Below are 22986 nucleotides of genomic sequence, written 5' to 3' on the forward strand. Positions count from 1 at the left end.
GATGGGGCCAGATGCCATGATCTTCATTTTTTTAATGCTGAGTTTAAAACCAGCTTTTGCACTCTCCACTTTCACCCTCAACAAGAGGCTCTTTAGATCCTCTTCACTTTCTGCCATTAGGGTGGTATTGTCTGCGTATCTGAGGTTGTTGATAATTCTCCCAGCAATCTTAATTCCGACCTCTGATTCATCCAACCTGGCGTTTCTCATGATGTACTCTGCATATAAATTAAATAAGCAGGGCGACAATGTACAGCCTTGTCGTACTCCTTTCCCAATTTTGAACCAATTGGTTGTTCCATGTCTGGTTCTTACTGTTGCTTCTTGTCCCTTGTACAGGTTTCTCAGGAGACAGGTAAGGTGGTCTGGTACTCCCATCTCTTTAAGGATTTGCCGCAGTTTGTTGTGATCCACACCATCAAAGGCTTTAGCGTAGTCAGTGAAGCAGAAATATACGTTTTTCTGGAATTCTCTTGCTTTCTCCATGATCCAGCGAAAGCTGGCAATTTGATCTCTTGTTCCTCTGCCTCTTCGAAACCCAGCTTGTACTTCCGGTAGTTCTCGGTTCACATGCTGCTGAAGCCTAGCTTGTAGGATTTTGAGCATGACCTTGCTGGCATGTGAAATGAGCGCAATTGTGCGGTAGTTTGAACACTCTTTGGCGTTGCCCTTCTTTGGAATTGGAATGTAAACTGACCTTTTCCAGTCTTGTGGCCATTGTTGAGAGTTCCAAATTTGTTGGCATATTGAATGCAGCACTTTAACAGCATCATCTTTTAGGATTTTAAATAGCTCAGCTGGAATACTGTCATCTCTGCTAGCTTTGTTGTTAGTAATGCTTCCTAAGGCCCACTTGACTTCACTCTCTAGGATGTCCGGCTCAAGTTCAGTGACCACACTATCATGGCTATCAGGGACATTAAGATCTTTCCTGTATAGTTTTTCTGTGTATTCTTTCCACCTCTTCTTAATCTCATCTGCTTCTGTTAGGTCCCTGCCTTCTTTGTCCTTTATCATGCCCGTCTTTGCACAAAACTTTCCCTTGAGATCTCCGATTTTCTTGAAGAGATCTCTAGTCTTTCCCATTCTGTTGTTTTCCTCGATTTCCTTGCATTGTTCATTTAAGATGGCCTTCTTGTCTCTCCTTGCTATTCTCTGGAACTCTGCATTTTGTTGGTTATATCTTCCCCTTTCTCCCTTGCTTTTTGCTTCCCTTCTTTCCTCAGCTACTTGTAAAGCCCCATCAGACAGCCACTTGGCTTTCTTGCATTTCTTTTTCTTTGGGATGGATTGAGTTGCTGCCTCCTGAACAATGTTATGGACCTCCGTCCATAGCTCCTCAGGCACTCTGTCTATCAGGTCTAATCCCTGAAATCTATTCCTCCCCTCCACTGTATATTCATAAGGGATATGATTTAGGTCATACCTGAATGGTTTAGTGGTTTTCCCTACATTCTTCAATTTAAGCTGAAATTTTGCAGTAAGAAGCTCATGATCTGAGTCCCAGTCAGCTCCAGGTTTTGTTTTTACTGACTGTATAGAGCTTCTCCATCTTTGGCTGCAAAGTACATAATCAATCTGATTTCGATATTGACCATCTGGTGATGTCCATACGTAGAGTCGCCTCTTGTGCTGTTGGAAAAGAGTGTGTGCTATGATCAGCGTGTTCTCTTGGCAAAACTCTATTAGCCTTTGTCCTGCTTCATTTTGTACACCAAGGCCATGCTTGCCTGTTATCCCAGTGATTTCTTGACTTCCTACTTTAGCATTCCAATCCCCTATGATGAAGAGGACATCTTTTGTTGGTGTTAGTTCTAGAAAGTGTTGTAGGTCTTCATAGAACTGATCAACCTCAGCTTCTTCGGCCTCAGTGGTTGGGGCATAGACTTGAATTACTGTGATGTTGAATGGTTTGCCTTGGATTCGTACTGAGATCATTCTATCGTTTTTGAGATTGTACCCCAGTACTGCTTTTCTCACCCTTTTGTTGACTATGAGTGCTACTCCATTTCTTCTAAGGGATTCTTGCCCACAGTAGTATATATAATGGTCACCTAAATTAAATTCGCCCATGCTTGTCCACCTCCAGCTTACCTTGATTCATTGATTCCAGGTTCCTAAACAATATTGTTCTTTACAGCATCAGATTTTCTTTTCACCACCAGACACATCCACAGCTGAGTGTCCTTTTGGCTTTGGCCCAGCCGCTTCACTCTTTCTGGTGCTACTTGGAAATTCCCTCTGCTCTTCCCCAGTAGTATATTGGACACCTTCCGACCTGAGTGGCTCATATTCCGGGGTCATATCTTTTAGCCTTGTGATACATTCCATGGGGTTTTCTTGGCAAGAATACTGGAGTGGGTTGCCATTTCCTTCTCCAGTGGACCACATTTTGTCAGAACTCTCCACCATGACCTGTCTGTTTTGGGTGGCCCTGCACGGCATAGCTTATGGTTTCACTGAGTTACGCAAGCCCCTTTGCCACAAAAGGCAGTGATCCATGAAGGGGCGTGTGGGAATTACTTCTGAATAAATGTGAATAGGAAAACACTGTAAGATGCCCAAAATTAAATGTTATTTGAGTTTTTTTTTAGTTTTCATCTCTATATCAACCTTCTTGAATAATGAATTCATACATTTCAAATTGGAACAAGTTATTAACAATATTATAGAATATGTGAAATGTTTCTGTATTCTCTAGTTTTTACATCCTTTGTGTTTGTGCACACAACTTACAAATTATGAGAATTACAAGGTAATTCCTAATGTATAGACCTAATGTATAAGACCTAATGTATAGCTCTTCAGATCATGATATATTTCTCTTTTGCCTGTCATGCTAACCAAATTGTCAAACTGTACCCTAGTTTACAAATCCTGGGGTAGAATATAAACAGTATAACCTTTTCCACCTCTGAAGCATAACATACAGAGCCTGTCAAAGAAGAGTGATGGCTAGTCTTTCTCTCAGCCTGAGGGTCTGTATTAATGTATTTGGGATTCTGTATGAAGTTTGAGAAGGGATCAGCAATGACCTTTGCTAAAACGTGTTGATGACAAAGCTTTGAGGCTCAGTGTCTCTAGAAGCTACAGAAAAACTTCTGTGTTTCAGGCCTCTACCAATTTCAAATTATAGAGGCCTGCATTCTCTCCAGTGACCTTTATGAATGTAGGGTAGAATAGATCTGTCAAAAAAGTTGACTGCTCTAATTTGTTCAGTGTGAGAGAGGAAAAAGATTTGATAGATCTGTTGATGAAGTCTTGATGGATCTATTGTCCCTGGCAGGTCCTGGAATTGATGTAGCTGCTCCTGACATCAGTACAGGAGAATGGGAGATGTCCTGGATTGCTGATACTTACACCAACACTCTTGGTTACAGGGTAATGTTGATTTTTCATACAAAAATACTTAGTGTGTGGCTGCTTTCTGAAAAACAGTATCTTTGCTGCTTGGATACTATCCATCCGCAAAGGTCTGACTTGACTTGTAGGGATGCAGTAGGAATAGACTTGGCTCTATTTAGCATTTTAAAATGTTTTCTCTTTTGAATTGACTGACCACATGTGTTTCTGGAGAGGGCATGTCTGGTCTTTTGTATGGTAAATGTGCAAGATGAGACAGTCTTGTCATCTACTGTTTCATGTTTGGAATTGTAGGATATCAACGCCTATGCTTGTGTAACAGGAAAGCCCATCAGTCAGGGAGGAATCCATGGACGAATCTCAGCCACAGGCCGTGGAATTTTACATGGAATTGAAAATTACATCAACAGCGCAACATACATGGATCTCATTGGCCTCAAAACTGGCTTTTCTGGCAAAACATTTGTATTGCAGGTAAACATGAAATTGAGCTGTTGTAGTAAAGGTAAAACATCCATTTTCAGGGGTGGGGAAATTCCAGTTGCTTGGGATGCTTAAGAATGAGGGCTGGCACTTAGGATTTTTTTTCCAGGGATGGCGTGTGCCCAGGTAAGTGTAAGACTAGCTCTGTCCTGCTGACTTGGTGGTGTCTTTCCTCTCACAAAACCCTGTGAATTGGATCTCTACTGCTGTGGAAATGAAACAAAAGTTACATATTATGACCCCATAAAATCCTTGAGTGATTTTGTTAGGTAGTTTAGTGGACAGTTTCCCAGAAACTTTAGAGAACTAGTAATGGCTTTTGACAGCTGAGGAATGACTCAGAAAGTTATGGGAAATGGTGAAAATTATGAAATTAATATACTATATTAAATTAAGATATTATACAGTGAGGAACAGATTTTAGTGTTATTGGTCTCTTGTTCATTTTGTACTGTGAGGCTGGGAAAAAGAAATTATACAGCATTTTTTGAATATTCCAAATTATTATCTGGTATTTGTCTGAAACGTTTTATATTTAAGAAAATCGTTTTATGTATTGTTTTTCCAGTATTTAAAATAGCAATAAAGAATATATAAATAGATGGGGAAGTGACCACAGAGAAAGTGATCTGCCATGGTCACCATGAGTACGTGGCGAAATCTCCCAGATCAAACTCCAACTACCTACCAACTGTGCCAAACTGGTTTTGCAATTTTTATTATTATTACACTTGGAGGAACTGTTCTAGTCATATTTTTAAAATAGGTGATTACGAATATGTCACTTCTATGCAAGGATATAAGGTATGGAAATAGAAGAGAACTGGATTGACACATCCCCTAATGTCTTTTTGACTTGCCATTTTAAGGAGTGCTTTTTAACTTTTATTTTGTGCATTCACATCTCCCTGATTTGGTGGCAGAGGACTCACAATGTTCAGAGAGGTACCCTGCTCCAAGAGCTGAGCAAGACGGAATCTCAGCACCATCTCCTCACACAACATCCAACATCCTTGAATCACACAGCAGACTACGTGAACCAAGCACAGCTATACCCAGGCAAATGGATTCTCCACCCATCAGTCTTCCAGAACCTCCAGTGCTATTTTGGCACCCTGAGGGATCTGTTTGCATCTCCAACAAATCACAAACTTTTGAGATTCTTTTCCAGGTTCATTGCCCCAGAACTGAAGTCCTGAACTCTCCCTTGCCTCCAGGTCTGCTTTACACATTCCCTCCAACACCCTTTCTCTCCAGGGAGGTATGGAAGGTAAGTCAGAAGGCAGCAACCGTAGTATTAGTAACATCCTATTGGCCTACACACTCCAGATTTTTGGAGCTCCTCAACCTGGCAAGAGACAAACTCTGGTTCCTTTTAAACCTACATCTGCTCTCTCAAGGCCCAGTCATTCACCTGGCTTCTGAGAGAGCCTAACACAGTGTTAGGTTCCTCTGGCCAGGTAACTGGCACCCTATTCTCATGTAGGAAAGATTCCCCGTACACATAGATGAAACTTCCTGGAAGGTCTTCACACACTGGTGCCATCATAAGGGCCAGGGATATTTATCAGTTGGGGTAAGAGTACTCCTTTCAGATAGGCTTGGAGATGGGCCTAAAGCCAAGCGCACTCTGTAGACAAACAGTGCCATTTCCCCCGTCCTCCCAAACCCAGGCCAGGCACCACTCAGCTCTCATCCACGCCTCAAGTGTGCCACACTTATCAGCCCTCCTTTGATTCACAGCTTTCCCTCCTGGAACCTCCACAGCACTCACCAAATCACTGTTTGAATCTCTTAAATTGGTGCCCTTATACCTCATATCTCAGAGGGTCTAGGTTCTGGTGGCCATCACTTCTGCTTCAAGAGTTTCAGAACTTTCTGCCCTATCAGTCTGAGATGGCCTCATCACCTTCCAAAAATTAGTCTTCACACAGACCTAGCCTTCCTACTAAAAGTCAGCTCTCTCTTTCATACTTCTGCCATAAACCACTTCACCTGACTGAGAGAGGGTGGCGTAAGTGAAGCTTACAGTGTGCTCTTAAAGTCTACATAAAATGCACAGTAGCTTTTAGACTGTCAGACTGCCCCTTCATTCCTTTTCACCTGACTGCTATTAGAAAAACAGTATCCAGTTCTACCTGGGTGAGATGGATTAAAGTTTGCATCTTTACAGCATATGAAGAATGACATCTGCCTAGGCCATCCAGTGTTACCGCCCACTCAACCAGGACCGTGGCAACAGTGGTTACCTTTGGCACCCACGCTCCTCTGTAAGGCATCTGCAGAACAGCTACATGGTCAACCCCCAATTAATTCATAAGGCATTATAGAATTGACACCCTTGACTCAGCAGAGGCCTCCTTTGGCAGGTGGGTGATACAGAAAATCGTCTCCTCTTCCTGAGACTCGGTGCATATAGGTTCACCCTAATGGCAGTATGCTTAAGTATATCCCATTTGTGGATGCCTTCCTCACATCTATCATGGGAATGGAACGTTGGTCACTTACCATGAAGGTTCCTTCTGGATTAGTGTTACAAAGGCATCCAAACCACACCCTATAAATTGCATCACTGAGTCTTTTTCTTCAATTGGCTATCACCATTCAGGGCCACGGTCGTTTAGTGGTTAAGACGCTGAACTGCAGACCGGAAGGTCGGCAGGACAGCAGTTCGAGACCTGAGTGCCGCGTGATGGAGTGAGCTCCCGTCTTCAGTCCCAGCTCCTGCCAACCCACCAGTTCGAAAGCAAGAAATTGCAAGTAGATAAATAGGTACCGCTTCAGCGGGAAAGGTAACAGCGTTCCGTGCACCTCGGTGTTCAGTCATGCCGGCCACATGACCGCGGAAGCGTCTTCGGACAGCGCTGACTCTTCAGCTTAGCAATGGAGATGAGCACCACACCCTAGAGTCGGACACGACTGGTTGGGGACACCTTTACCTTTACCTTTTATCCCTGCATTCTCTGTACTTTCCTTCTGTGGTCTCTGTCTATTAGCTTTAGCCACGGAACTGCCAGGGAGGAGTTTGGAATCACTGGCTAGCCATGTGATCTCTGCTTTCTCCTGGGCAGCAGAGAAAGTTAACCCATTTGTGGATGTGTTTGTTACACACTGATCTGGAAGGAACCTTCACAGTAAGTGACCAGTGTGCCAATTTCTGGACACCACAGCTATATGAGGGGCATATAAGCGCCACATTATACCATAAACCAAGTGACTGCAGACACTTAAGTGGCACACAATTTTCAGTAGACAAGCTCTATGATTAAACCACTTGAGCTCCAGTCCTTATAACAGGGAGAACTACATATGGGATTTATATCAATTAGTTTTAAAACTGCAGTACTCACCTAGTGATGTGTAAACAAAACAACAAGGCCAGATGGTACACTGAGTTACCACCAGAGTCACAGGTCTAGCAGGGAAAAAATCCACAATACCATTTATCATCACATACAGCTCTAACGACTCTGGTGCGTAATCAGGGATCCGTCTCGCATGCCTTTTGTGGTAGGCCTGTCTTTGCATACAGACACCTCCCTCTCAATCTGAAGCAGCTGTTGACAACCAACTATGGCCCGCCTAAGGAAAATACAAGCCCAGGAACAAATCTGAGTGCCGGTTCTGTTCCCATATCTGTTTGGGCAACACTCTCATGGGACCAGCCATACCAGCTTTACAATGAAGGGCTGCACATCTTCTTACATGATATGCACCAAAATTTGCTAGCAATGTCCTTCTGCCATTTACATAAGCTGAACAGGTCTGCCTCTATGCAAGTGGATAAAAGGACACAAATAGAACATTAAAGTGTGTGTGTGGGGGGGGGGTGTTTCCAGGACATTCTGTCTGTAGCAGACTTCGGGCACAATCCTATGCATGTTTAGACAAAATATTCCTACAACTCCCTGGTTGGCTGGGGCATGTAGGAATTTTTTTTACGTGCTGGGGCATGTAGGAATTCCCAGTTAGGAATTTTTTTCCATCTAAACATGCTTGGGATTGCACATTTAGTCACCATATTCCAGTGAACAAATTTCAAAGGCTATGGTGGTTGGGGATGATGGGAGCTATAGTTCAATATAACTTGAGGACGCCAGGTTGGACTGCTGCTCTTACCACTACACCATGTGTTTAAGGTGCTGTAGCATTTTTGTTGGGGGGGTTTGCTGCAACAGAATAACATAGCTCCCCCTCTGGACTTTGCAGAATTGTTTCTGTTAGTGTGTGCAGCATGATTAATTGAACAAGAGCAGTATTTTGCTCAGGCAAACCCCCTTTTGGATACCAGCTTTCCATCAGAACGTCTGTCTGCTAATACATGCCTTTGTCTGTAGGTTTTTAATCTGGCCACCTGCCAGTTTCTGTTCAGTCCTAGAGAAATGTGTTTGTCCCCTAAGCCATTTTTCCCCTCAGGTTGAAAAACAGCTAGCAGAGCTGAGCTTGTACAAGAAACTGTCTCTAAGTCACTTCTATTGAATCGTGTTTGCTTAGCAATCCTTCGAGGAATACTTCGCTTACTCTAATTAACTTACCAAGAAAATTAAACTGAGAGGGGAAGCCCTCTAGTCTTTGGGGAGTGTTGTCTTTGTGGGTTGTTCTCCCTTGTCTAATAAATCAAGTTTCAGTTTTCCTGAACAAAATCCAGGAGTGGTGCAGATGAGGTAGGTACTAAATAGTTATGAACAGTTGCTCCAAGGCAAAGAACTCAGCTACTGTGAGTTCTTTCCCATCGTTAATAATCTTTATCTATTCTTGGCAGTTAATCTAAACTAGAATGGATTGTGCAGTATGTTTGGCTGTTTCCTCCACTGTTGCCATCATCCTAAGGGAACACTTTTACGCAGTTGTCATGTTTAGTTTTTGGTGCTCCTATGGATATTTCCTTCGAAGAGTTCATTCAGACAACTGATACTTTGGTGAAGGGACAGTAAGTTAAGGTGTTAGATAATACAAATGCATGAGGCTTGGATCCTTGCTCCTTTTGTCATTAAGAGGAGAAAATTAAATGCTGCCTGGGAGAAAGGAAAAACTGTCCTGAGCATTTCAGAGTTTCTCTTCTTAAGGCATCCATTCAGTGGGAGGGAAATGAGACCCACTTTGTTTGGAGTGAAATACTTCTGCTGTGCACCCACTAATACTTCTGTTCCTCTAATACAAAGGAATTTCTTATTGCTTTCTCCTGGGCATTAGTACTTTGTGACCTCAGCTGCTCTGATATGCAAGCAAGCTCTGCCTAGGCCTCTCAGTCTTGACTTTATTTTCTAGGGAGCGCCTTCCTCAACAGTGCCTTCTAGTAATGCGTTCCTCAGCTGCAAAGGCCTTCAGGTTCGGGGGGCAGGAAGGATGGTTGCTTATGTACAGCCAGTATCCAGACATGGACCAGTTTATCTAATTTGTTACTTGTTAATCACACAACACTTAATACACAATTCTAGTAAACCAAAAAAGAGTTTGTTATTGATGAGGAAGACAGATGGCTAGAATAACTGGAACAGATTGCAAAGCAAACAAAATAAAACACCGTTTCTAGCCTACTAGAAATTGCTTGCTAAGGGTGTCACAATTACTTGCTAAGGGTGTCATGATTACCTTTCAGCATGATTGGTTGAACTGGAAGAATGTGTGCCAATGCTGTATAGACCTATATAATTAGAGATATAAAATTTCCGGAAAATTTTGAAGCCATGGAAAAAAAGTTTTTTCGAGGTGGGGGGTCAGAAAAATTGGAAATTTGGGAAGAATTGAAAAATAAGCAATACTTATTTTTTTAGGACCCTTTACAAATCTAAAATCACTTTGTTGCTTTAAGACAGCCTGGTGTCCTCCAGATATTTTGGACTTCAGCTCCCATCAGCATCAGGCAGCATGGCCAATGGTCAGGACTGCTGGGCACTGTAGTCCAAAACATCTGGAGGGCACCAGGTTGGGGAGGGCTGCTTCTGTTCCTGAAGTTATTTTATTTGTGACTTAGTTTGCTCATAAAATTATCATTTTTTAAAAAAATTTAAAGTAAACTCGGTTAGTAAATTTGTAATTCTCGTCTGAACAGATTAGAACTACATTAAATGACTGCTACAGCATCAGAAATGCAGGACTCTATAGAACAAAACCCAAGCTGTCGAGAACGCATATTCACTGTCAAGAACGCACAATGGTGACTCTACTCACATGCTGAAAAACTGAGCATAAATGTCTATTAGTAAAATATACTTTAGATCAATAATTTTAATACAGAATGAAAGAACTAACTATGCTGGGAATCCTACAGAAAGGATTAAAAATATTTTTCCCCATAGTTTCATTATTTCCAGACATTTTACATCACTAGCCTTTATATAAAAATGTTCTTATTACATAGTTTTTAGAAATCATTTTTGGTGGAGGAAAGGCTGGGTAACAATATGTAAATACTTTGTCTTAGGTTCTAAAAATATTTCATAATCCAAAGCGGTTCAGTTTTTCAGAAAAAAACAAAAATGGTCCTCGAGAAAACCCCAATTTTCCCCTAATTTTTCATGTTTTTTTTCTGGGCCTTCACGTCTCTATATCTCATGCAGTTTAATCCTACCTTTACAGCACAATGAGCTCTTGGACGCTTTCTTGCTGACTGAAAGCTTGCCCTGTGCTTTTCAATTCTGTCTCCAGGGCTTTGGCAATGTGGGTCTGCACTCTATGCGATACCTGCACCGCTATGGAGCTCGCTGCATATGTGTGGGGGAGCTAGATGGTGCCATCTATAATGCTGATGGGATTGACCCCAAGGAACTACAAGAATATAGGCAGGTATGTTGAATTCCAGAAGAACGTCTGGAGGTACTAGTGAGTGTTTTATCTCTGCAAGAGATACTGCGTAAATAGCCTAAAAGGGTCAGTAAGATTTCTCCCATGAAATAATACTTCATTGTTTATCAGTAACCTGATGTCGGTATACCCTTCAGTGCCAGTGGCCAGCCTACTTCAGCCACAGAAAGAGCCACTTGATACTGTAGAGAAACACTTGTGTACCTGTTCTCCTTAGATGTCAGGCTTGGCAAGCTGAAGTGTGTTTCTCATTCCAGGAACATGGCACCATAGTTGGCTTTCCAAAGGCTAAGAGACTTGAAGGCAGTGCCCTTGAGATACCTTGTGATATCCTCATCCCAGCTGCTATTGAGAAACAGCTCACAAGGGCGAATGCTCATCATATCAGAGCAAAGGTAGAGCTAAGAAAAGGTGCTGCTTTTTCTGCATAACTCTCAATCAGTTTCCAGGGGGGAAATAAAACCCTGGAAACTGTTTTATTTGACTGCGAACAAAATTTGGCCTGCAGCAAGCCTCAGGCCTTTTCAACACAGCCTAGATCTGCCCAGTGTGGGACCACTTTGGACCACTGATGTGCTTATATGCATCCATTAAATATACAACAAATATATGGAATGAGTAGTGGGTAGCTGATCAAACTTGCTCATTGTATGGAGTAAACTCCCTAATAGAGAGCCTCTGTGATGTAGTAGTTGGAGTGTTGGACTGCATCTCAGGAGACGTGTGTCCTAATCTTCACTCTGCCATGAAGCTTAATGGGTGACTTTGGGCCAGTCACTGACCCTCAGCCTAACCTACCTGACAAGGTTTTTGTGAGGATAAAATGGAGAGGAGGAGGGCCATGTAAGCCACCTTGGGAAACAGGTGGGATAGTAATGTAATAATTAATCATTCTTAATAATAATACACGAAGCTGGCCTTGGGAGAAAAATTATACTGCTTTTTAGAACAACAGAGTCGTGTGGCACCTTAAAGACTAACACTTTATGGCATAAGCCTTTGTGGATTGTTTTTGGGCTTATAGGGGACTGGTTTTCCCCACATAGAAGTATGCCTAGACAGCAGATCACGCTGCTTATTCTGGAGACTCCTGAAGCAATTTATTGGGAGCTGCCAAAGCTAGATTGGAAACCCAGGGCTGCCCTTGTTAGTGTTTGAATGAGTAATTTGGCGGGGCTGTTCGGTTCTAGGGGTGGATGGAGGAAGAACAAGTAAAACAGCCTTCCGCATGGTTTGTGGACCCACAGTCATAGGAGATGTATGGGTCCTACATGATCTCCTAAGTTTGAAACAGTTTTGGAATCGTGATGGAGCTGGGCATGTTGAGCATAGCATTCTCCATGAGACTCTTCTCCATTTTAATTATACAGTTGAGAACAAACTTATCCACGTCTTATAAATCTCTCTTAGCCCTTAGAGGCTTCTTATTAAGCTGCCATGGATTGGGAAAGGGCTAGACAACTCTCTGGTAGCTGAACATACATGGATTGATGCTAAATGTAATGGCCTCTTGAAATAACTTGTTACAACCTCATTTCCATTCCCTGCATAAAAGTACTTTGCCAAGGCAGTGCTTGAGGTTTTCCTGTATATTAGGTGCTGTTATTCTGGTACCTCCTGTTATCTTTTTGTGCCTCACAGATCATTGCTGAAGGTGCTAATGGCCCGACAACCCCAGAAGCGCATGACATTTTCCTGCAGAGAAAGATCCTTGTCCTCCCGGTATGTCTGCACAACTCTTGCCTCCGCTGGTGTCCTATTTCATGCCTTAATACTTGGGCTCCTGGCTAAGCTGTGATTGTAGAGCATTGTCTTCTGTAGTATCTTTTCCATTGTGGCAGAATTGGGCAAAACTTTTGCACTGCAGTTACACAATCATGCATGACTGAACTAAGGGAAGCAAAAGCCGAGTGTAGTCAAACGCGTACCCTGGATTTTAGGAAAGCTGATTTTAATAAACTCAGAACAATGATCAGTAAGGTCCCATGGCAAGCAATGCTAGCGAGAAAAGGAGTCCAAGATGGGTGGGAGCTTTTAAAAAAGGAATTCTCAAGGCACAATCACAAGCAATTCCAACAAGAAGAAAAGGTGGAAGACAACAGAAGAAGCCAGTGTGGCTTCACAAAAAGCTTAGGGATGACCTGAAAACAAAAAAGGACACATATAGGAAGTGGAAAGAAGGCCAAGTAACAAAGGAAGAGTACAGGCAGATAGCACAGAATTGCAGGGATGGCGTCAGGAAGGCTAAAGCTGAGAATGAGCTGAGGTTAGCAAGGGATGTTAACAACAACAAAAAGGCTTTCTTCAGCTACGTACATAGTAAAAGGCAGAGGAAAGAAATGGCGGTTCAGCTATTAAATAAGGATGGCAAAATGATAACAGATGACAAAGAAAAGGCAGAGGTGCTCAATTCCTACTTTGGCTCAGTCTTCTCCCAAAAGAGGGTCTATGACCCCCTGGCAAAGGCGAAGTACAGGCTGAAGGGGCAGGATTGCAGCTTGAGATCGACAGGCATATGGTCAAGGAACACCTAATTCCTTTGAATGAGTTCAAATCTCCAACGCCAGATGAACTGCATCCTAGAGTCATAAAGGAACTGGCAGAAGAACTCTCAGAACCGCTGTCTATTCTCTTTGAGAAATCATGGAGGACGGCGGAAGTGCCAGATGACTGGAGGAGGGCTAACGTTGTCCCTATCTTCAAAAAGGGTAAAAAGGAGGAACCTGGGAACTACAGACCAGTCAGTCTGACATCAATCCCAGGGAAAATTCTGGAGCAGATGATAAAGCAATCCATCTGGAAGCACCTTGACAACAGTGCCATGATTACTCGAAGCCAACATGGATTTGTCAAAAACAAGTCCTGCCAGACAAATCTGATCTCATTTTTTGATCAAGTAACCTCCCTTGTAGACCGTGGGAATGCTGTAGACATCATATACCTCGACTTCAGCAAAGCTTTCGACAAAGTGCCCCATGATATCCTGATGAGCAAACCAGCTCAAAGTGGGCTAGATGAAACAAGGATCCGGTGGATCCACAGTTGGCTACAGAATCGGACTCAAAGAGTGCTTATCAATGGGACCTTCTCAAACTGGGGAGAGGTAATGAGTGGGGTACCGCAGGGCTCAGTCCTGGGCCCAATGCTCTTCAACATTTTTATTAATGACTTGGAGGAGGAGGTGCAGGGAATGCTGATAGTATTTGCAGATGACACAAAATTGGGCGGGATAGCTAATACTTTGGAAGACAGAAACAAAATTCAAAGTGATCTGGATAGACTGGAGCGCTGGGCAGAAAACAACAGAATGACATTTAATAGGGACAAATGCCAAGTTCTGCACCTAGGAAAAAGAAACCAAATGCACAGTTACAAGATGGGGGATACGTGGCTCAACCACACTACAAGTGAGAAGGATCTTGGAATTGTTGTCGATCACAAGCTGAATATGAGCCAACAATGTGATGTGGCTGCAAAAAAGGCAAATGCTGTTTTGGGCTGCATTCATAGAAGCATCGCTTCCAAATCCTGGGAAGTACTAGTTCCCCTCTACTCAGCACTGGTTAGGCCTCATCTGGAGTACTGTGTCCAGTTCTGGGCACCACACTTTAAGAAGGATGCAGACAAACTGGAGAGGGTTCAGAGGAGGGCAACAAAGATGATCAGGGGACTGGAAACAAAGCCCTATGAAGAGAGACTGAAAGAACTGGGCATGTTTAGCCTTCAGAAGAGAAGACTGAGGGGAGATATGATAGCACTCTTCGAGTACTTGAAAGGTTGTCACAGAGAAGAAGGCCAGGATCTCTTCTTGATCATCCCAGAGTGCAGGACACGGAATAATGGGCTCAAGTTACAGGAAGCCAGATTCCGGCTGAACATCAGGAAAAACTTGCTGACTGTAAGAGCAATATGACAATGGAACCAATTACCTGGGGAGGTGGTGGGCTCTCCCACACTGGAGGCCTTCAAGATGAGGCTGGACAGCCATTTGTCAGGGATGCTCTGACTTGGATTCCTGCATTGAGCAGGGGGTTGGACTCGATGGCCTTGTAGGCCCCTTCCAACCCTACTATTCTATGATTCTATGAACTCAGCAGCATTATGAAGGTAGACATGCGTGGAGAAGTCTGGTAGTAACTGGATGTACGAGGAAGGCTACTTGAACCAGTTTTGTATTTGGTTGTTGCATCTCCTTGCACTAGAGACTGCAGTTATTCCAAGACTGAGGTTGGCACAGTATTAAGTAGGGGGGCGGCTTTTTCTGTTATATTGCTTTTATTATCCTGCTATGTTTTGTTTTATCTTTTGAACAATGCAAAGAAATCGAGGAAAACAACAGAATGGGAAAGACTAGAGATCTCTTCAAGAAAATTGGAGATCTCAAGGGACCGTTTTGTGCAAAGACGGGCATGATAAAGGACAAAGAAGGCAGGGACCTAACAGAAGCAGATGAGATTAAGAAGAGGTGGCAAGAATACACAGAAGAACTATACAGGAAAGATCTGAATGTCCCTGATAGCCATGATAGTGCGGTCACTGAACTTGAGCCGGACATCCTCGAGAGTGAAGTCAAGTGGCCCTTAGGAAGCATTAGTAACAACAAAGCTAGCGGAGATGACAGTATTCCAGCTGAGCTATTTAAAATCCTAAAAGATGATGCTATTAAAGTGCTGCATTCAATATGCCAACAAATTTGGAACACTCAACAATGGCCGCAAGACTGGAAAAGGTCAGTTTACATTCCAGTTCCAAAGAAGGGCAACGCCAAAGAGTGTTCAAACTACCGCACAATTGCGCTCATTTCACATGCCAGCAAGGTGATGCTCAAAATCCTACAAGCTAAGCTTCAGCAGTATGCGAACCGAGAACTACCGGAAGTACAAGCTGGGTTTCGAAGAGGTAGAGGAAGTAGAGATCAAATTGCCAGCTTTCGCTGGATCATGGAGAAAGCAAGAGAATTCCAGAAAAACGTATATTTCTGCTTCATTGACTACGCTAAAGCCTTTGATTGTGTGGATCACAACAAACTGTGGCAAATTCTTAAAGTGATGGGAGTACCAGACCACCTTACCTGTCTCCTGAGAAACCTGTACGAGGGTCAAGAAGCAACAGTAAGAACCAGACATGGAACAACCGAGTGGTTCAAAATTGGGAAAGGAGTACGACAAGGCTGCATATTGTCACCCTGCTTATTTAACTTATATGCAGAGTACATCATGAGAAACGTCGGGTTGGATGAATCAGAGGTCAGAATTAAGATTGCTGGGAGAATTATCAACAACCTCCGATATGCAGACGATACCACTCTAATGGCAGAAAGCGAAGAGGATCTAAAGAGCCTCTTGTTGAGGGTGAAAGAGGAGAGTGCAAAAGCTGGTTTGAAACTCAACATTAAAAAAACAAAGATCATGGCATCTGGCCCCATCACTTCCTGGCATATAGAAGGGGAAGAAATGGAAGCAGTGACAGATTTTACTTTCTTGGGCTCCAAGATCACCGCAGACGGTGACTGTAGCCATGAAGTTAAAAGACGCTTGCTCTTTGGGAGGAAAGCTATGGCCAACCTAGACAGCATAGAAAGAAGCAGAGACATCACCTTGCCGACAAAGGTCCATCTAATCAAAGCTATGGTTTTCCCAGTAGTAATGTATGGCTGTGAGAGCTGGACCGTAAGGAAGGCTGAGCGCCGAAGTATTGATGCTTTCGAACTGTGGTGCTGGAGAAGACTCTTACGAGTCCCCTGGACTGCAAGGAGGTCAAATCAGTCCATCCTAAAGGAAATCAACCCTGAGTGCTCATTGGAAAGACAGATACTGAAGCTGAAGCTCAAATATTTTGGCCACCTAATGCGAAGAGAAAACTCTCTGGAAAAGACCCTGATGCTGGAAAAGACTGAAGGCAAAAGGAGAAGGGGACGACAGAGGATGAGATGGCTAGATAGCATAACCGATGCAATGAATATGAACTTGAGCACACTCCGGGAGAGAGCGCAGGACAGGAAGGCCTGGCGTGCTATGGTCCATGGGGTCACGAAGAGTCGGACACGACTGAACGACTGAACAACAACAACAGTGTTTTTACCAGCTTTATAAAAACTAGCTTGAATAACTAAAAGCAGAGTCCTGTCCATAGTCAAATCCTTGTTCCCTGGGATGTGTAAATATCTATTGTCTCTTGTGGAGGTCCTTTAATGTATGTTGGACTGGAATAGAGAATATGCATCTTCTCTGCTCCCAGTGAATGCTAAGAAGGTACACTATGCTGCGCTCTGTACTGCTGTGATTCTGAACAGCTATCCCCAAATAAATGAGCTGTCTTCTGAATTAGTCGTTCATGGGAGATTTATCCACTTCCTCCAACCCACTTTGGATCAATAGTAACAGCATTTGTGAGGAAAGTCTTCAGTCAGCAAGCATGTAGAGAAGGGTGATCAGGTAGATGTTATATACTTGGACTTTCAAAAAGCTTTTGACAAAGTCCCTCACCCTAAGTAGACTTAGTAGTTATAGGGATCCTCTTACGGATTAGTAACTGGTTACTCAATAAGAAACAGTGTAGGGATAGATGGGCAGTTCTCACAATGGAGGGAAGTAAGCATTGAGGTCCTTCAAGGATCTTCATTGGGGCTGGGGCTATTTTTATTCATAAATGATCTGGAGTCAGGGGTGGACAGCATGGTGGCCAAGTTATTCATGATGGTGAAATTCTAAGCAGACTGAGGAGAGCTTCAAAAGGATCTCCCCAGACTGGGTGAATGGATGATAAAATGGCAAATGAGGTTCATCTGCTGTGAGAGAAAGATGCACATTGCAACAATTTCAACATAAAAATGGATGGGGTCTGAACTAGTGGCGACTAAGCAGGAAAGATATATTGGGGCCATGATGGGTAGCTCAATGAGCATATTGACTCAGTGTGCAGCGGCAATGAAAAAGGCAAATTCTAAGCTAGAGATGATTAGGAAAAGGATTGAAATTATGACCAGCAGTAGTCCATGGTGCCACTGCATTTGGAATTCTGTGTTTAGTTCTCGTTTCCCCATGTCAAAAAGTGTATTGTAGAGTTGGGAGAGATTAAAAGCACTGTGGTTGCTTTTCTTTTTAATCTCTCCCAACTCTACAATACATTTAGAAAAAAAGGTGACTAAGGGGGGACAGGATAGAGGTTTATAAAATTATGCATAGTATGGAGAAAGTAAATAGTTTCTCCCTCTCTTGCAATGCTAGAACTTGCGTTCACTTAATGAAACAGATTGGCAGCCTATACAGAACAGAGAAGAGAAAGTACTTTGTCACACAATGCATAATTTATGGAATTCACTGCACTAGTGATGGATACTGGCTAACATGGCTTTAAGGGAAGATTGGAAAATTCTAGGCCTCTCAGTGGGGATAGGTTTATCAACAGCTAGTAGGCATAATAACTGAATTAAACGTCTGCATTCAGAGGCAGTGTAAGTCTGAATACCAGTTGCCTGGGAGGGCAATAGCACAGGACGTCTGTTGCCTTCATGCTCTGCTGTGGGCTTCGTGCAGGCATCTGGTTAGCCAGCGTGGGAAACAGGATGCTGACCTAGATGGATGCTTCGTTGGATTCAGCAGGGCTGTTATTAAGATATGGGTGTTAAAGGGGCATTTTCCCCTTTAGTGATGGCTGTTCGGGGACACAAATTTTATTCAGACAGTATGCATTTAGTGATAATCTCTCTGGGCCCATGTTGCGGATCCATGGACTGACTGACAGCTGTGTGTTATGCTGAACATAAATGCTGCCAGTGCATCTATTTCATTCTGAGATGGAAGCAGCACAGTATGCTTGGCCTACTATTGGCAGGCCAGATGACTTAACATTGTTGCTCTGGAGTATGCTAGAGCATAATGGAGCTGTTATGTTGTATTTAATCAGCTCAGTGTAAGCAAACCAAAACTTCTAGACATTTTCAGCGGTTTTCTATAACTGATTTGACACAAAGTGGTATTTCCTGGTGGCCAGAACAGAAGGCAACTTTGGACCTAAGTAAGGTACATTAAGGAATGCCCAGTGTTCCCCAAACCTTACAGATTGAAAATCACCAGTTGATCCAAATCTTCATATGGGGCTGCGTCACAAGGAGCCCCATATACACGTGTGCAGACACACGCGCTAGCACTTTTCCCTCTTTTCCAACAGTGATCACTTGCAACTAGTGATAGTACCACTTCTCTCTTGTGCCCCAAATCCTCTGCTTCTCTCTGCACCCCCATTAAAGCCTGGGAATCTTGAAGACCCATTGTTTGTATTGCATTTACCCCAAATTCTCTTCTGCCAAAGAGTCACTGTGTGGCTGGTGGAAGAGTGGAAGAAGCAAGTACGTTAAGTGTCTGGAGTCCATATACACCATCTATCCACAGGAGCCAAGTTCTTGTTATGCACCAAGTTGGTCACTATTCCATTGGGAAGAAATCCATGCAAGTACTGTGGCCCCATTAGCCATTCATAATTATCACAGTTGGGATGTTATTCTAAACCAGAAATGCAGAGAGCTGCCATAACAGTCTCAGTTTGTTGCTATTAAGTGCTCATGCAGCTTTTGTACAAGAGGGGGCTAGGAGGAAGGAAGTGCTGGCGAAGGGATACATGGATATCTCTGAGCAGATGGCATCATGTTTCTGCAGCTCTCTTGCTTGGTGTTTACCAGAGAACTCTTACGAGCTACTTGTCTCTATGGGGCAGGATTTGTACATAAATGCAGGTGGTGTGACAGTCTCCTTCTTCGAGTGGCTGAAGAACCTGAACCATGTCAGCTATGGGCGCCTCACTTTCAAATATGAGCGTGATTCTAACTACCATCTGCTGATGTCAGTGCAGCAAAGTCTGGAGAGAAAGTTTGGGAAGGTCAATGGAGAAATCCCAATTGTGCCCACACCTGAATTCCAGGCCAGGGTGTCAGTAAGTAATAATATACTTCATTTATTTTATTTATATCTCACTCTTCCTCGCAAATTGCCCAGGGCAGCTGACAACCTATACAAAACACAGTGCAACACATAAACAACATTAACATGGTGACTCTAAAATCATAATTATAGAATAAAATTACAATAAAGCCATCAATACAATAAATCTCAGTGATTGCACACTCAGACACTTCCCTGGCTATTTTTATTTTCCTTGAGGACAGCCCCTGGAGGATGAGCCTTTAGGCCCCCTTTTACTTTCTTGGGAAACTACATGGGGCGATTTCATTCCTGCCTGGGGCTTGATTGGATATAGCATGCCTCCCCATTTTTGGATGATGGGAGCTAGGACAGTCTGTTGCCAGGCTATACTCTAAAGGTCAGCTTAAGGTTTCTCTTTGAAACAGTATGCCCTCTTAAGTTTGGTGGAGCCTGTGGGACCTTGGAAGGTGTAGCATTTGCCTCTTGCTTGGAAAATGTTGTATGTCTGTGCCACTCTATGCTCCACATCCATCACCCACCCCTGCTCTATTGCACTTCATGTGACTTTGGTGCCCATTGAGAGAAAACAAAAAAGTCTTCAACTGTTTTTCGTTCATCATACCTCCCTAGTCCCTACACCATTCTTCCTGACATTTGGCAGGTTTCTTGCCTAGGGACGCTTCTATGACATATGCCATTTTCATACAAATTGCCAAAAAGCCTGTGGAAGGGGATAAAGGGGAAGTGAATCACTTACTCCTCCACCCCCAATTTGAACACTCCCCTTCCACAAAAAACACTGCATTTACCCCAAATTTTTGCAAGTTTCTTAATTAGAGCCATTTCTATGCTGTATGCCATTTTCATATATTCATCAATAAAAAATGTAGGGAGATAAATGCATCTGTTTTTGGAAACCCCCAAACTATTAAGGCTGTTCTTTCACAAAGCTCTCTGCATCTATTCATCGGAACCTTGGCAGGTCAGTCCCCTCAGAAGGGGTAACAATCCCTGCAAATTTCATCCAATTCTGCCAAGAAATAAGTCTCCTTTTTAAGATAAATAAATAGAAATTTAAAAGATGCATAGCACAAATTCCCCTGCACCTATTTGTCTGATATTTGACAGGTGTAGTCCGCTCATAAAGGAGTAGTAGTCTACTCATAATGTAGTCCTCTCATAAACATCATCCAAATCTGTCAAACAGAAAAAAAAGTTACAGCCAGTTGTTGATTTCCAGTGGGAGGCATGAATATTTGGATTTCTGAATCAAGAATTGGACTTGAACTGAAGTGGGCAGCCTCTGAATTGGGCTGTTTGCCAAAATGCCGAATTGGGGTCTGAACCGAGTCTTGCCGTCTGTGCACATCCCAAGTAAATGTCAATATTGTACTGCATGTTTCTCAAGATTGTATTTTCTTATAGGGTGCCTCAGAGAAGGATATTGTGCACTCAGGTCTAGCTTTCACCATGGAACGTTCAGCCAGGGTAAGTGCCCTGGCATTGCACTTCTCTGTTCACTCATATTTTTAAGGATACCAGGCCAAGCCCTCATTATCACATAGTGAGAGATCTCTAACTTTTTCTAATCATCTGTCTGCATGCTTCTGTAATATCCATTATAACACTATCAAAATAGTTCTCATTAGTACAGCAGCACCATAATCCATTTCCTTATAACCACCTCCTGTGCACTTTTGTCTTAGCACAAGAGAACTGGGATGATGTTTGCTTATGTTTGTGTTTTATTTTCTAGCAAATCATGGATGCAGCCACAAGGTACAACCTAGGTTTGGACCAAAGAACTGCTGCCTATGTGTGCGCCATTGAAAAGGTCTTTAAGGTTTACAGTGAGTCAAGTTTCACTTACTGAGACTGCCTGCTTGCTGGCCTTCTGTCTGTTGGCTAAAGACTAAAAAGTGTGTATTGCCTTGGAAAAGAAGGAACATCACAATGAGAAAACAGGCTTGAAGTATCCCTGTGGAGTTCTGGAAGCTTTCCGTTTTGTTTGTATCTCATTCCTCCCTCAGTGACCCTGATGCACAGCTGTAAGCCATACTTGTTCTGAGAGCAGTTCATCTTAGACCTGTAGATGGTGCCAGTAGTCTGGGGATGCTGCTGCTTTGCTGAATTGTATAGTGTAAATGTTGAAATTAAGCATCTATTGAGTTCAGAGTCTCTTTTCCATCATTTTATTCCATGTGCTTCTGAGTGTTTTTGGAATGCTCTGATTATCATCTTCTGCAGATGAGTACCGTCATGACAAGTGAATTGACTTCAGTTATCCCTGCCTTAAAGGTTGGATTCTGAGTTCTAGCACATATGTTATTCCCTGTACTATATTCTTTTAAATGCCACAATGTACTATACACACCATAGTCTATGTTATCTCTGTTCCATCCTGGCCATGGTATGCCTTTGTCATGCATTCTCTTTAGATCTTTTTCTCATAGGTACAGTAAAGGTGACTGTCACCTGAGACACTGCATTTTGCAGAATATGTTAGTGGTGAGCAGTGTGTAGCTACACTGTGGCCTGACTGTTATTTCTGCATTGTGCTGCTTGGTACGAGATGCTAAGCTTATCTTGCTACTCCTCGGTGCCTGAATCTCTGTTAGGAAGATCATGTTTCCACCAGAATCAGTCACAACTTTGGTTGCAGCCTATGTCCTTCCTGATATGTTGTCAAACGACTTCTTCACTGCACCTTTTGTCTTAAGGCTGTTGAAGGATTGAAGAGGTAGAGGGTCTGTGTATTGCTGCCCAAAACTCTGGGTAGTTTTGTATCAATATAATACTCCATGAGTTCAAAACTGCAGTGCTGTGTGGAGCATTGTGACTGTAGCAGAATTGTTGAAAAGAATTACTCAGCTTTGATTATACAAGCATTGGCATACCTGTTGTGTGGCTGTACTGTTTTCAGCAGCAGCATTATTCTTTACTGACAAGCCTGATGAAGAAGCTTGCTCACAAGGATTGTAACGTGTTGCCAGTGTGTATGCTGACTTGGGGTTGCAGGTGCCCATGGAATGTTTGTCTAGAAGCAATATCATACTATCTATTACACAGGTGTAGTCTAGTCAACCTGCTGAAGTTACTGTTTACACAGTGTTATCTATTCATTTTGCTTAGCAGCTCTGCCCAATGGCTGAAGGCTGCTTCTCATATTACAGTGAACTTAAGAATCAGCAGGAGCCAGAAGCAGCCATGGTGCCAGTGCCGTATAACAGTGATTCGGTGGGGAAGGATGGCAAGAAGGAGGAACTTCTGCTTCAGCATAGATGTACTGTTCCTAGACACGGGGGTTGCGTTTTAAAGACTACTAGCAAAGCAACAATATATGGGCGTGTGGAAAATATTCACACTGTGAATGTGGTATCTTTTCTTTTGGCTTAAGTGTTGTAGAGATTATTTATTT

The 22986-nt window shown here is 42.9% G+C and overlaps 1 protein-coding gene across 3 annotated transcripts in view; it reads left to right on the forward strand.

Annotated features, from left to right (window-relative positions):
- Positions 1-21741, forward strand: part of LOC146354614 (glutamate dehydrogenase, mitochondrial-like) — a 42614-nt gene extending 20873 nt beyond the window's left edge. The window contains exons 5-13 of one of the 3 annotated variants that reach the window (XM_084839340.1): positions 3287-3381; positions 3658-3837; positions 9899-10003; positions 10495-10632; positions 10908-11045; positions 12292-12372; positions 19363-19578; positions 20994-21056; positions 21325-21741. In XM_084839340.1, coding sequence (XP_084695466.1) covers positions 3287-3381; positions 3658-3837; positions 9899-10003; positions 10495-10632; positions 10908-11045; positions 12292-12372; positions 19363-19578; positions 20994-21056; positions 21325-21441 — 1133 coding nt within the window. In that variant the 3' untranslated portion in view covers positions 21442-21741. The remainder of the gene's footprint in view (positions 1-3286; positions 3382-3657; positions 3838-9898; positions 10004-10494; positions 10633-10907; positions 11046-12291; positions 12373-19362; positions 19579-20993; positions 21057-21324) is intronic. The other 2 variants (XM_084839341.1, XM_084839342.1) reach the window with 2 other exon arrangements.
- The last annotated feature ends 1245 nt before the right edge of the window (positions 21742-22986 follow it).

Source organism: Heloderma suspectum, chromosome 2 (genome assembly GCF_057233095.1).
Source record: "Heloderma suspectum isolate Gila_16-S chromosome 2, 16-S_ref, whole genome shotgun sequence".
Lineage (NCBI taxonomy): Eukaryota > Metazoa > Chordata > Lepidosauria > Squamata > Helodermatidae > Heloderma > Heloderma suspectum.